Source organism: Gopherus evgoodei, chromosome 10 (genome assembly GCF_007399415.2).
Source record: "Gopherus evgoodei ecotype Sinaloan lineage chromosome 10, rGopEvg1_v1.p, whole genome shotgun sequence".
NCBI classification, from domain to species: domain Eukaryota; kingdom Metazoa; phylum Chordata; order Testudines; family Testudinidae; genus Gopherus; species Gopherus evgoodei.
In genome coordinates this window covers 19,153,865-19,167,127 of record NC_044331.1, presented here as the reverse complement: position 1 = coordinate 19,167,127, position 13,263 = coordinate 19,153,865, and the positions used below count along the sequence as shown (strand labels likewise).

Sequence of the window (13,263 nt, the reverse complement as noted above, 5' to 3'; positions counted from 1 at the left end):
TTTGATGTAACATTTACTGAAAATTAAACTTAACATTCAAGATGATTATCAAAGCACAAGAAGTGTGTTTGATTTACAATAACAAAACTGTAATGCTTGGCTACACAGTGTGCGTTTTAGGCCTCAGTCCTGCTAAAGATTCTTTTGTGGCACCAAGACTGAATCAGCAAAAGAGGCATTTCTGACTTTGTCATTCTGTTTTGAAAGACATAGTGATCGGGAGGAGTCATCAATATTGCCACTGATTGCAGCAGGCTTCACAAGGGTACGTATGTATTGTCAACCCCTGGATCGTTCTGTAATGTGTGTAATGATATGAGAAGCTGTGTTGCGGTTTGGTTTTTAGTGGTCTGGGTTGTCAGTAGTCCAGTCTGCAAAGCCTCACCTTCTGTAGTCCATTGTTCTATATTGTCTCCTTCTGAGCTCGCATATCCCAATGCAAACAGAAACATGACTACTTTTAGAGATCATCCTAACTATCAGAGACTCTTTGTATGCTTATTTTAAAAGAAATTTAAAAGCATTAAACTTCTTTTCATAAGTATGTATGGGCCAGACTGACCCATTAGTAGCCATACTGTAGCAGAGCTAGGAAGTAGCTTGTAGTGAACAATAGAACATCCTGTGGGGAATTTATGCTATCAAATACAAATTCTCACATGTAAATGGGCTTCAGACATTATCAGGTGCTATTATCTATTGTCTAGAGTCATCTGGAACGCATTACACTGAATCCGTTCCCTGGCAACTATCCCAATTAAGCAGGCTTGGTGCTTATTAGTGTGTCAGTTAGGTGGATTCTTCAGTACATTAAGCTGACAATGGAACAAAAAGTGCATGATTTATAGTGAGACGAATGGTGCATGTTCACTAGTTTGTTTACTACTCTGTCATAGCGCATTTGCATCCCTCTCCTTTTTGTAGTTAGACCTCAGTGCTGCAAATGCTAAAGGATGGGAGTGATTGTATTCATCGGAGTAGATCCAGTGACTTCAGAGGGACTACTCAGATGAGTAAAGTTATGCAGAATGCTTAAGTATTTTCAGGATTAGGGGCTTGACAGCCTTGGTATTATCTAGAGCCCGTTCCTGCAATTCTTACTCCTGATCAACTCCCCTTGAAGTCCATGGCACTTTAGCATGTATGAAGCTCCAAAGGGCTTGTCTACATTTGGAAGTTGTTTCTGATTAAAGTAGGGGATGTATTTCAGCTGTTCCTGAATAACTCCATGCATGGATAGGTTTATTCTGGAACAAGAGTTCCTTGTACCTGTTTAGTTTAACCCACTTTGATTAAGTTAAATAGGAAGATGGCACTTTTACTATAGAATATGTGTCCACACATAAAGTTATCTTGGAACAGTTAATCAGGAACAGATTAATGAACAGGAAAATGAATACACACTAGACAAGGGCTAATATTTTGTCATGTAATAGTAAAAAAAAAAAAAAAGCATTGTTTGTTTCTGTCCATGAAATTTTGACGTGGAAAGCTATACACCAAATTAGTGTTGAAATTTGACTTTTTTGGTTAATAATATGATTTAATGGTTGTTTAAACGAAACAGCACAAAGACAAATCATTTTAACAGAAATTAGTTTGATCCTATTTATTGACATTGTTAATAGTCACATTGACACAGCATGCTCTTTTTTATCTTGTTGTTACACTTTATTTTCTATTGCATTTTCAAAATGTAACACCTGGAGGAAATGCACCAGCCTGATGAAGTTTCTAGAGCTCTTTACTTGTGGATATGTTCATTTTATGCATTCCTGATGTCATTCATAATTTATTTTTTCTTTGAAACAGCATATCTTTATTGACAGAAAAGTCAACTGCTGAAATATTTCTAACTTTTCATTTACAGAGATATGTAGAAAATTCCAATATCATGGCCTGTTACAATGAGCTAATTCAGCTGGAATTTGGAGAAGTGCGGGCACAATTTAAACTAAGGTAATTTTACCAATTTCAAGAAAACATCAACAATAAAAAAGGTCAAATTTATTCTCATCCAAAAAAGAATATTTCTTCTTACTGTATGGATGCTCACTATAGAAAGTTAGTTTGCCAAATTAGTATGTCCCTATTAATCCCTAAAGCACAGACTCCTGCCAGAATTTGTGTTTTTTCTGTTGTATGATATTTTATATATATCTTAAGAGACAAGTAAATTAAATCTAATCTATTGGGGTTTTTTTCTGTCCACAAGGGCTTGTAATTCAATATTTACAGCACTTGAGAAAAGTCAAGAAGCCATTGAGATCACAAGTGAAGATCATGTAATACAGGTTTGTTCTCGTTATTTTTATTAGCATAAAATATTGTTCTGTGGATTCACTAAATTTTATTTCATCCACAATTATATGTATTCTTTCTTTAAAAGAAGTTCAAGCATCTGACCTAGTAGTTCTGGACAGATGAGTCAAATTTAGCTCTCATGTACAATTTCCTCAGTTTAAAATATCCTGTATAAACCAAGTCCTTTAAAAAAAAAAAAAGTAATCTTTGAGGTTATATTGCAGATCTGGCCCTCAGTCTTTTTGTAATGCTTATTTCATATGTTGCTGATAACTGCTGGTGAACACAGCCATGGTTTTATAAACTTTCTTTTCCTAAAGTGTTGCAAATTAATTTAATTTTTCTTTAAAACCTAGCTGCAAGCGAAGCTAATTCCAAGTGCAGACAAGGCCCCTGAGTGTAAGTTTTAGTCAAGTTTTAGCAAATGTCCACAAATGACTAGAATAAAATCACAAAACTCATTTCCTTGAAGCTCGTTGTCCTTGTAGACTTGAATCCATCCCTCTGTACACGCTGGTGCTCAAACCAGTTTAAGGAACAGAATTTACACTAAATTTGAACACAGCCCAGTTAACCTGGTTTTTGTGATGGTATGGCCAGCTAACGTGGATGAAACCAAATCATATTGTAACTCTGTTTAAACAAGATTAGAATACTTCTTTTTGAAATGTGGTATTGAAGTTATTTGTTCCATCTACACTCACTTGCTAAACTGATTTAGAGACTGACTTGGTTGGAATCATATTTTTGAATATGGTTCCCCATTTCCCAAACTAAAGTCAGCACAGACAACACCCAGCTCTCTGCTCTTGAAAGGCTAATACACTAATCCAGGCTGTATGGATGAACTTTATTGTAAGTCAGAGGTGGCTAAACTTACTGACCATCTGAGCCACATATGACAGTCTTCAGAAGTTCGAGAGCCAGGATGCGTCTGCTGGAGCTCGGGGCTTCAGCCCCGCTCCTGCTGAAGCTGTGAGCCCGAGCAGCCTGAAGCCCCAAGACACCCGCCCCAGCCCACTGGTCAGAAAGCATCCTGTGGGAGGGAGACATGGAGGGTCACATGCTCTCTTCCCCCTTCCTCCCCCTCCCCAAATTTTTGCTAGGGTTTGCTGGTCCCGCTCTGTCACATGGTGCTGATGGGCTCCATCCCTGCATGGCAGCTGCTGGAGCTGGCAAGTTGGGAGCTGCAGCCATGGGGAGAAGCAGAGGCAAAAACTGAGAGCTGCAGGGAGAGCCACTGCTTTTGCCTCTCCTCACGGAGCTAAAGCAGTCGCTCCGCCTTGCGGATCCCAGCTATTTTCCGCTGCCTCTCCACACAGAGCTAACACTTGGGAGCTGCAGGGAGGCGGCTGCTGAGGGTAAGAGGGGATGGGTGCCTGGGGAGACATGACTCAGGCTGTTGAATGGGGCCAAACCTTTAAATTGTGCCTCCAGCATCCCCCATCATCAAGCACCAGTTGTCACTGGCAAAACCCCCTAGCCCCAGCACCCTACTGCAGGGCAGAAGCCCCAAGCTCCCCTCCGCCCCCAGCCTGGTAGGCAGAGAATTGGAGCAGGGGGCTCCACAAGCTGCACTTTAACTGTAAAAGAGCCACATGTGGCTCGTGAGCTGCTGTTTGGCCACCCTGTTATAAGTGAACAGTTTAAATTTAAACCCCCTTTCATTAAATGTGCATATGAGTTGAGTCCTCTTGGCACAGAGCTTGATCCATGGAAGTCACACAAAATGATTGTGCATCATCTTCTGCTTCAGAGTTACAGAGGCCAGAATTTGGCCCCAGGCTGTCTGAATACACCTTTTTTTGGCCAAACGCTGTCCTCCACAGAAGTCCCTAAATACACTGGTTCTGCAGCCTCTTTGTTGCTCCACCGCAGTGCAAAGAGGAGAATTTTGTGGACAAGGAAAGACCAGTAAATTTGTATGCCACAGAGGTACTGTGGGGATAAATATATTAAAGACCTTGAGGCATTCAAGTACTATGGTCATGGGAGCCACATAAGTACCTAAGATAGGTAGAGTAGAGTGAGTGATTGATCACAGGTCTAAACCCCTGTGTAGGCAGCATGTAGGGACCCCATAGAATTGGAGTGGCAGCAACCCTCAGTTTACAGATAACGATTCCCGCCTCCCAGCACTCTTAGATTCCCCTTCACACAGCCCATTTTCTTGAGCTTTGTGGGGGGCCCAGAGACAACCCCCCTTCCCCAGTCCTTGACTGTTTCATACAGAAAAAACAGAATTTAGCAACATTACCATTTAATACTCCTCAGCCCTACAAAATCTCTCCATTCTGTTTGTGACTTTCACAACACTGAGATTAGCTTCAGTTTGAAGACTGAAAGGATTCATTTTTCAAGAGTATTTGTTGTCTGTAATAACTCCTTAGAAATGCAAAACTATGTTGTGTTTCATAACAAAATATATTTCCCTCTCTCTCTCTGCTCATATGTGCACACAAGCTTGTTTTGTAAGAGCACCAGGCTTCTGGAATGGATTTTTGTTTTGTTGTACTAAAAAATATTGAAGTATGTATTTTTATGAATAATACATACAAAGAATTTTATCTCAGCTTAGTGAACATACCACTAGGTTTAACAAGGTAGATCAAAATGTAGGTCTGTCTTGACCTTCTTCCTTTAAGTATTGTGTTTAATGAGCTTTGGTTTTATTTCACAGTATGTAAATCCTGCATTTGAAACAGCGATGGGCTATCAAATAGGTGAATTAATAGGAAAGGAATTAACTGAAGTGCCTATAAATGAAAAAAAAGCTGATTTCCTAGATACTATTAATTCCTGCATAAAGATAGGAAAGGTAAGTAGCAGTATGTCATTTATCATTCCATGATATTATTACACACTACTTGTATGAGTGATAATTGTCCATGCGTAAAATACAACATGGACTTTACAGGCATGTAACATGCATTGTTTGCTTACTCATACAAATAATCCCATTGAAGTCAATGAGACTAATTGTGATGTGCAGGATTTGGTACATAACATACTAACCTGGGGTCCAATTCTCTTCCCACTGAAATCAATTGCATTCATTTTATTGACTTCAGTGGGAGCAGATATAGCCTAGTCCTCTCAACTGCGATAATTGTGGGCTCAATCGTGCAAGGTACAGAGGAGAGGCATGTACTCCTCAACTCCCATTGGTACTTTGCTGCACTGGGTCTTGTCGTGCTGCTCCTCCCTGTAGTTTCTATTTTATCTGCATTGAAAACCGATCTTGTGGGATCTCGCTCTTATTGTTGTAACTCCAAACACTGTAAATTATGGGTCTGAGGATGCGGACAACCTTACTGATGCTAAAGAAATGAATCCCACATGATTTGAATCTTCTCATCCAATTTGTGTGTGCGTGCGTGCACATATGTGCCCCTGCACCCCTTCATTGTATCCCATTTTTGGTATGCTTAATAATGGTGAAAAACAATTAAAAGAAATCTCTGAGAACAATAAATATTCTATGTTGGTGGGAAAATTTTTATCAGTGGTAAAAAAAATGTTGACATTGTCAAAACATAAAGCTGTGTAATTTATAGTGTGAGAACGTGATAAGATGGAGTAATACATTTCTATAATGGGAACTGAGCTGAGTTTAAAGAGGTTTGGGTCCCATCAAGAATGACATTTTCCTTTTTGTAAAGGTTACTTTCAGTTAAGTTGCATGGAAAAGTAAGAGAGTAAAACACACTCCTGTGCTGTTGCTATGTAGCATGTGTTACATGTATGTGTATTACTCACTTTACATATGTAGGGCATATGCTGCATGCACCAAAAGGTGCGGAAACCTAAAAGGGAGGTGGAGAATAAGGAAAATAAGGTAGCCTGATATGAAAGAACAACTTGTCCAGTGGCAAGTAGAAGAGAACAGAACCACACTCCAGTTTCAACATGATGCATTGTAGCTGATTAGCAAGCTCAGAATTTAGAAGCCTCAGGAGAGAGGCGTGTAATTGCTATCACCTAAAGAGACATGCCAGCTTTCAACTGCCAGGCCTTTTTCTCCAGCAAGAGGTAATTCTCTAATAACTAAGGAACTCTCTAGTGGATTTCCATTAGAAATACTTATTGCATCAAGGAAGTGCAGGGGAGTCAGATGGTTTCAAAGTGCGGATATGGAGGTTGATAACAGAGTTTTTGCTGACTGCCGCATAGCACTGTGGTGTTCCTTTAACTCTGTTATTGTTGTAGCATTTTGTGAGTGTGCATCCTAGTATGTCTCAGAGCTGACATTTGCATCTTGACAGCAAAGCGTAAATGCCTTCTGAGGTCAGTGAAAAGATATGTCATGGTGCCCTATCTAAGGAGACACTGATCGTGGTGGTAACATGAAGAATTTTCTGAATCAGCTGCATTTGCAAAGATGTGCCATGGCATATCCACAAGGCTGAGTCAGGGTAGCTAATTGGGTCACACTGGCTGTCTGCTGGGAAACACCACGTTATTGACAGTGTGGTGAGATGTTAAAATTAATTACTCGTGTTATGTACATCTAGGTATTGATGCATCAAGGCACAATGCAAAGATGTGATTAGTCACACTGTGTATATCAAGGTAGTAACATGAGTATTTGTCTAGAAAGGCAATGATGTGTCTCTGTGCAGATGGAATGTGCATCTGAACATGAAACTCGTGTCTGGAAATTGACTGGAGTGCTGGAACAGATCCAAGAGACATCCAAGGGCTAAAATGATGGTGCTTCACAGTTCTGTTGCCTCTGTGAAGGTGCATCCAAATAAAGACACATGGTACAGGTCTGATACCATTATGTGGTGTTCATTAAGTTAAGAATACAGACCAGTTAGTTCTATTGGGCCTCATGACTACAGCATCTAGTATTCACTATATCCAATTATCACATTTTCAATTATTTTTAATGTAATAACAAAAATGTCTCTAACAAAAATGTATTTTTAGACTACTCATGATATGTTTAAAACAAAAAAAACTAATACCGATTAATATTTTTCCTCTAAGTATGGAGCTGTCAAGATTTTCGTGTTTTAGTATTCTGATTTCAGGACACCCTCCTGTGAATATTAGTGAGATATTAAACTTTAAACCCTACATTTCTGGAAGGTCTTAAACTCTCCTCGATGTAGATCTGTGTTCGTTTCATATGTCTTCTTATTTTCCATTGGGACACTTAACATTTTGTAATCTACATAGATTGTAAAAATGTAGAATTTTACCTATTAACACAAAGGAGTTCTTCCATGAAACATTCGCAGATGCAATTTTACTGTGTGGTTCAACGTTTGAAAGATCACAATACTTTGAAAGTGTTTTATACTGAATTGTTCCAGGAGAATTTGCAACTAACTTGCCTTTGGAAGGAATAACATTCTCCAAAAAATTTTGGTTGTGTCAAGATCAATCTGATTTGACTTGTCTGTCTCCCTCCATGTTTGTGATTTCTTTGTACATATGAAAAAAGACTGCTTCCAGTTAGCAACCAGCTGTGTGGGCACTGTGACTTGATTACACCAGCTTATAATATACCAAGCAATTTCTCTAGCCCAGACAAAAAACTGTGCTATGATGTTTTCTGATCATCCAGCACATAGTAGTAGTTCTTATCTCGTGATGAGACTACTCCTTCCCAGTTTGAGACTACGTAGTATCATAACAAACATAGTAACAAACCAGAATTTCTGATAGAGCTGCGCTAAGGATTTGGGGGAAATGTTTCTAGTTGTACAGTGGGATCCAAGATGGATCTATGCCTGTTCATCCACACCTGTAGTATTTTAACTCCTGTGCTGAGAAACATTAATCTGTGGCTAAGTTTAGCATCTTCAAAGAGCATTTAATTGGCATTTTACACAATAAAGCAAGGGACTGTTTTAGCGAATGGACTTGGACAATCCATGTAGTATACAGAGATCAGGAAGAATATTGTAGAGCCAAGCAAAAAGATGTCTTTGGTTAATGTGTGCTGGCTGTACTCACAAGAGATCAGCACTATCACAAGGCATTTTCCTTCTGTTCTAATTTAAGAAATTAAGACACAACACTTGCATATTCTTAACTCATTGAATGAATCAAATTAGATCCACCATTAGAGGTGAAATGTGAACTAGCTGATCACATCTGACTAGAAGTTTTGCTGAATCTAATCCCTATGATCTGGGACAAAAAAAATCTTTATTTGAGATAGTTTTCACTTTTCATAAAATGAGGACAAATATACACCACAGTGAGAGTGTTTCCCACCAACATAGTGTCACTGCAGACAGCACTTCGGTTGATGTAACTTACGTTGCTCAGAGGGGATGTCTTTTTCACATCCCTGAGCGGCATAAGTTACAATGACTTAAGCAGTAATGTAGACCAGCCCTCATGAAATACCTATTGATAATTCAGACAAGGACCCCAATTTCTCTCACTGCTTGGGAGTTACACCGCAGAGGAATATAAATCCTGCACACTATAGGGGAAATTCTTTAGTTATCTAAGGCAAGTGAGTAGTTTGTAAGGGTGCACACTGTGTGCAATTTTATACGAAAAATGAACCAAACTCAGTGGCCCTTCCCTGGACTCAGATTACATTATGGAAGATTTTGTGCTCGACATTGGTGTTTACAATGAGCTTTGGTGTCTTACTGTATATATGAATCCATGGGATGATGGGTAATGAAGCATTGCCTTCCGAAGGTAGGTAGAGCATTAGATTATTATATCCAGGATGTTATTGATTCTTTCTTTTCTACTTACACCAGACGTTCTTAGTCTGTATTTTAACACCAGAACATTAGGCCACTCTGAAGTGACTGTGGCACCATATATCTAGGACAGTAATTCAGTCATAAGGATGAGCTCAGTTGAAGACATGTGTCGAGAGGTACATATTCTCTATTTAGCTAGCCGACAGAGGTTCTGGGAGAAAGCATATGGAGTTCTTAAAATATGTTTATGTAATAGCCTTGTAAGAACTTTACATAATGGTTGGTGTTTGGCTTAGAGCAGAACTGAATTGTTCTGACCCTTCTCCACGTGTTGCCTTTCAAGGTTTTCTTGTTTTTGTTTTTTTTATTACAACTGTGAATTTTTGCCTATTGAATGTGAAGCAAAATCCATTAGTGACTGCTTCTATCCTGACATGATGGGAAGGCACTTGCAGCTCTAGAATTATTCAATCTGTGCATTATGACTTCATCCCTTTATGCATATTCTGACTTTATTAGCTGGGTTTAGAGATTGATTACTCATCTCTCCCTTATCCTGGTTGTCAGGGAACTATTGCTATGTATCATTTTAATTCCAAGAGCATAGAACTGTGTAATGTTTGCTTAGTCCTCATTTATATTCCTCATGCAACATTTGGGAGAAGATATTATGCTTGCTTCCCAGTTTGTTGTGCACAGTTCTTTTCTCAGACCGATACATGGAAAAACCTTTCAGGGTTTTTATTTTTTTATTTTTTTTATTATTCCTCTCCTTCCTCTCCCCCACTGCTTGGCATTATGCAGTCCTTATGAATGCTGGATTCTTTGCTTATTGGTTCTCCTTCCCCAGTGCAAATTACATTAGAATATGGGGCAAATTCTACCCTCAATTATGCCTGTGCAGTCTTGGCCCATCTGTCTATTGGTTTCTACAATATAAGGATAAATGTAGGTGTGTATATACCTTATTCCGTACTGTGTGCATGTGCACATGGCTACACATATACATAGAAAACCTGATCAATTAAAAGACTCCCTGTAACTTCTGTGGGCTTTGGATGATGCCCGTATACAGTAAGCAGTCAATTTGTTGTTCATCATTGGACGCTCTTGGACCCAGATTTTCCAGACTCTTTTTTTTTTCTTTAAATTTATGCTACGATGGACAAACTTGTGGCATGACTTTGAATCCACTCAAATATAATGGGTCTACAGACTCCTTCATACTGAATGTTATTGGCTTTGCATTATGCTATGGAGAAAAGAACAAAAAGAGGCGCGTGGGAGAGAAGTCAGGTGAACAGTGGAACAGAAAGCAGACAGAATGAGGAGAAGGTTGTGGGAGAAGACTGAAGAAAGCTATAGAGAGAGAAAAAGAATTCTACTGGAAAAATATGGGATGTACAACATCTGTTTGTGCCAGCCTCACTTGTGGAGTTTTTTCTATTCCCCAATACATAGAACAGCCTCTCCTTTAAGTAGAAGTTGTTGAGTTAGATGTATTAAAATAATAATAGGAGTAACTGGGTGAAATCTGCCAACTATTATACAGAAGATCAGATAATGGTCTCTTCTGGCTTTAGAATCAATGAATCAAAAAAGATTTTTTTTAACAGGATGTCCTTTAAAAATACACCTCTACCCCAATATAACGCTGTCCTGGGGAGCCAAAAAATCTTACCACGTTATAGGTGAAACTGCGTTATATCAAGCTTGCTTTGATCCACGAGAATGCGCAGCCCTGCACCCCCGGAGTGCTGCTTTACCACGTTATATCCGAATTTGTGTTATATCGGGTCATGTTATATCGTGGTAGAGGTGTATAGGTTTAAAACAGGAGTGGATATAGTCAGTTTCTGAAAATTACATCCGGGGCTGACCAAAAATGTTACATCTAAGCTATTTTTTGACAGAAAATTTGGTTTTCAATTAACTGCAACCTTCACTAGAAGTTTCTGCCTTCCATAGAAAATTTTGACAATTTTAAAAAAAAAACTTTCCATTTTTTGGATTTTTGCAAAAAGTTGAAATGTTTGGCAGAAAAAAACAACAGGTTTTCTGACAAACTCTACTCACCTAATAGCCTGAACCCAAGAGTGTGGATCTATTATAACTACGGAGCTAACTTCAGAGACCAAGAAGTAGACATGTTTCAACCCCTCCAGAGTTGGACTCCGCTGGAGCCCATCAACCAATGCTCCCCAATTGGCTGGTCAGTGTGCTATTATATATACAAAACATTTCTCAAGTTTTCTGTCTCTGAAATTCAGCTTCAAAATTGTATGAAATTATTTTGGAGTTTAAATTCTTAAATTTCTTTCTATAAATAACATATTGGGGCAGAGGGAGTGGCTGTCTGCGTTTTCTGGAGAGATGGATAATTTTTCCAATGAGCTAAAAGAATGAGACGCTTGTAAGTGGAGTGAGAATCCACAGCCCTAGTTGCATCTTCAATTCCTCTTCTTTCATATTTCTTCTTTCTGAGTCCACGTTTCTCTGACACCTCCATTGCCTCTGAGACCCCTAAGAATGAATGTCTAGGTCTGGGATTGCAAAGCAGATTAAAATGAAAATATATCAAATTTAGATTTTTTTTATTTTTTACTGACTCTCTTGGTAGTAATAAATGAAGAGGAATTTGTAGAAAATAGCCTTAGATTTGTTGATTACTTAATTGAATGTAATTACCCTTGGACTACTTTTGCAGGAATGGCAAGGAATGTATTACACCAAAAAGAAAAATGGAGATAGCATACAACAAAATGTGAAGATAATACCTGTCATCGGACAGGGAGGGTAAGTGCAAAAGTTAATATGTATTTGAGGTCTGATATAATGCTCAATGAAGTCAGAGACTCTGACTGGCTTCAGTGGGCCTTGCATCAGTCCTATTGCTTTCTAAGTGTAATCCATCCCTGCAGAGCTGGGAGCCTGCAGTGGGATTGATCCACACTTAAGTCCTTAGGGTAAAATCCACTTGACTCACATAATGCTCAGCTAATAGCACTGTATGCAAGGAAAGTGAAATCCAACCCCTAATGCAGAGCCAGGGTTTGGGCCAAGCTCCCCTATGGCTATTATTCCAGCCTGTGAGCTAGAGTGGTGAGTGCTCCATTATGCCTTGTGTTGAGGCCTCTGGAGGGAGCCACATGAATCTACAGCCTATGCTCCCTTCCATCATCTCCATCCATGCAGGCCTATGCAAGGCTGGTATACAGACTGGTTCTGTGGTGCAGCTACTTGATCTGTGTAGGTCCTTTACACTTACATCCCAGGTGATCTTCACCCAAAGGGAGCTAGTATTCCTTACTCAGGCAAAATTCCCATTTTCCCAGCACTGCCAGTCAGCTATTGAATGGGATGTTTAGAGCAGAATAGTAAATTCTGATTATTAGAACTTTTATGTTAAGTCCCCCTACGCAATTTCAGTAAAGAAAGGGGGACTGGCTGGCATATATTGTAGCAGTCCCTAAACTCGCTGAGAATTTTCTAAACATGCACCTTACTTTACACCTTAGTTCCTCCTGTCCCACTGAAGCATCAGGCAGTCCAGTTCCTCCACTGATTATCATCACGTGCTAGTTGTGATGCTTCTTCCCAGGTGATGCCAGTGGAAAACATGCAGAGTTATTAAAATAATATGGGCCTGATGATATAAGAGTACACTTTCCTCCAGGAACCCCCACTTTTGTATGTCCCTTGCTTCTCAGCAGGGGAGGCTCCAGGCACGAGTGCAGCAAGCACGTGCCTGGGGCGGCAAGCTGTGGGGGGCAGCCTGCTGGTCACTGTGAGGGTGGCAGAGCGTTTCTGCGGGAGTTCCACCGGTCCCGCGGTTTTGGCGGCAATTCGGCAGCGGGTACGAGGAACGCACGGGACCGGCAGACCACCCGCAGAACCGCTGCCGAATCCGCGGGATCGGCGGACCTCCCGCAGAAACGCCGCCGAATGCTGCCTGACTGCCATGCTTGGGGCGGCAAAAAACATAGAGCCACCCCTGCTTCTCAGGTTGATCTGTCTTACTATGAAGGAAATGTTGTATGTAACTTCTTTCCTATCCAACAAACATTATAGGTTAATTAAATGAGCGGGGGAAACTCCACTCTTTATAGGCAGAAGAAGTGGGATGTTTTAAATGCTGGCATCCCTTAGTAGTAATTCATACTCTCTATTCTCCATCAGTGGAGCAAAAGCATCTTGCAGCTTGTAATACAAAGCAGAGGAGATGAACCCCTACTCCTGTATACATTACCTGAGTACAAAGCAAACGTGGCTG

General features: G+C 39.9%; 1 protein-coding gene across 1 annotated transcript in view; it reads left to right on the top strand.

Moving 5' to 3' along the window:
• LOC115658931 (high affinity cAMP-specific and IBMX-insensitive 3',5'-cyclic phosphodiesterase 8A-like) overlaps positions 1–13,263 on the top strand; it is a 204,303-nt gene that overhangs the window by 146,309 nt on the left and 44,731 nt on the right. Inside the window, 5 exon segments of the mRNA XM_030578483.1 lie at positions 208–265; positions 1,871–1,959; positions 2,216–2,294; positions 4,985–5,122; positions 11,698–11,786. Coding sequence (XP_030434343.1) covers positions 208–265; positions 1,871–1,959; positions 2,216–2,294; positions 4,985–5,122; positions 11,698–11,786 — 453 coding nt within the window.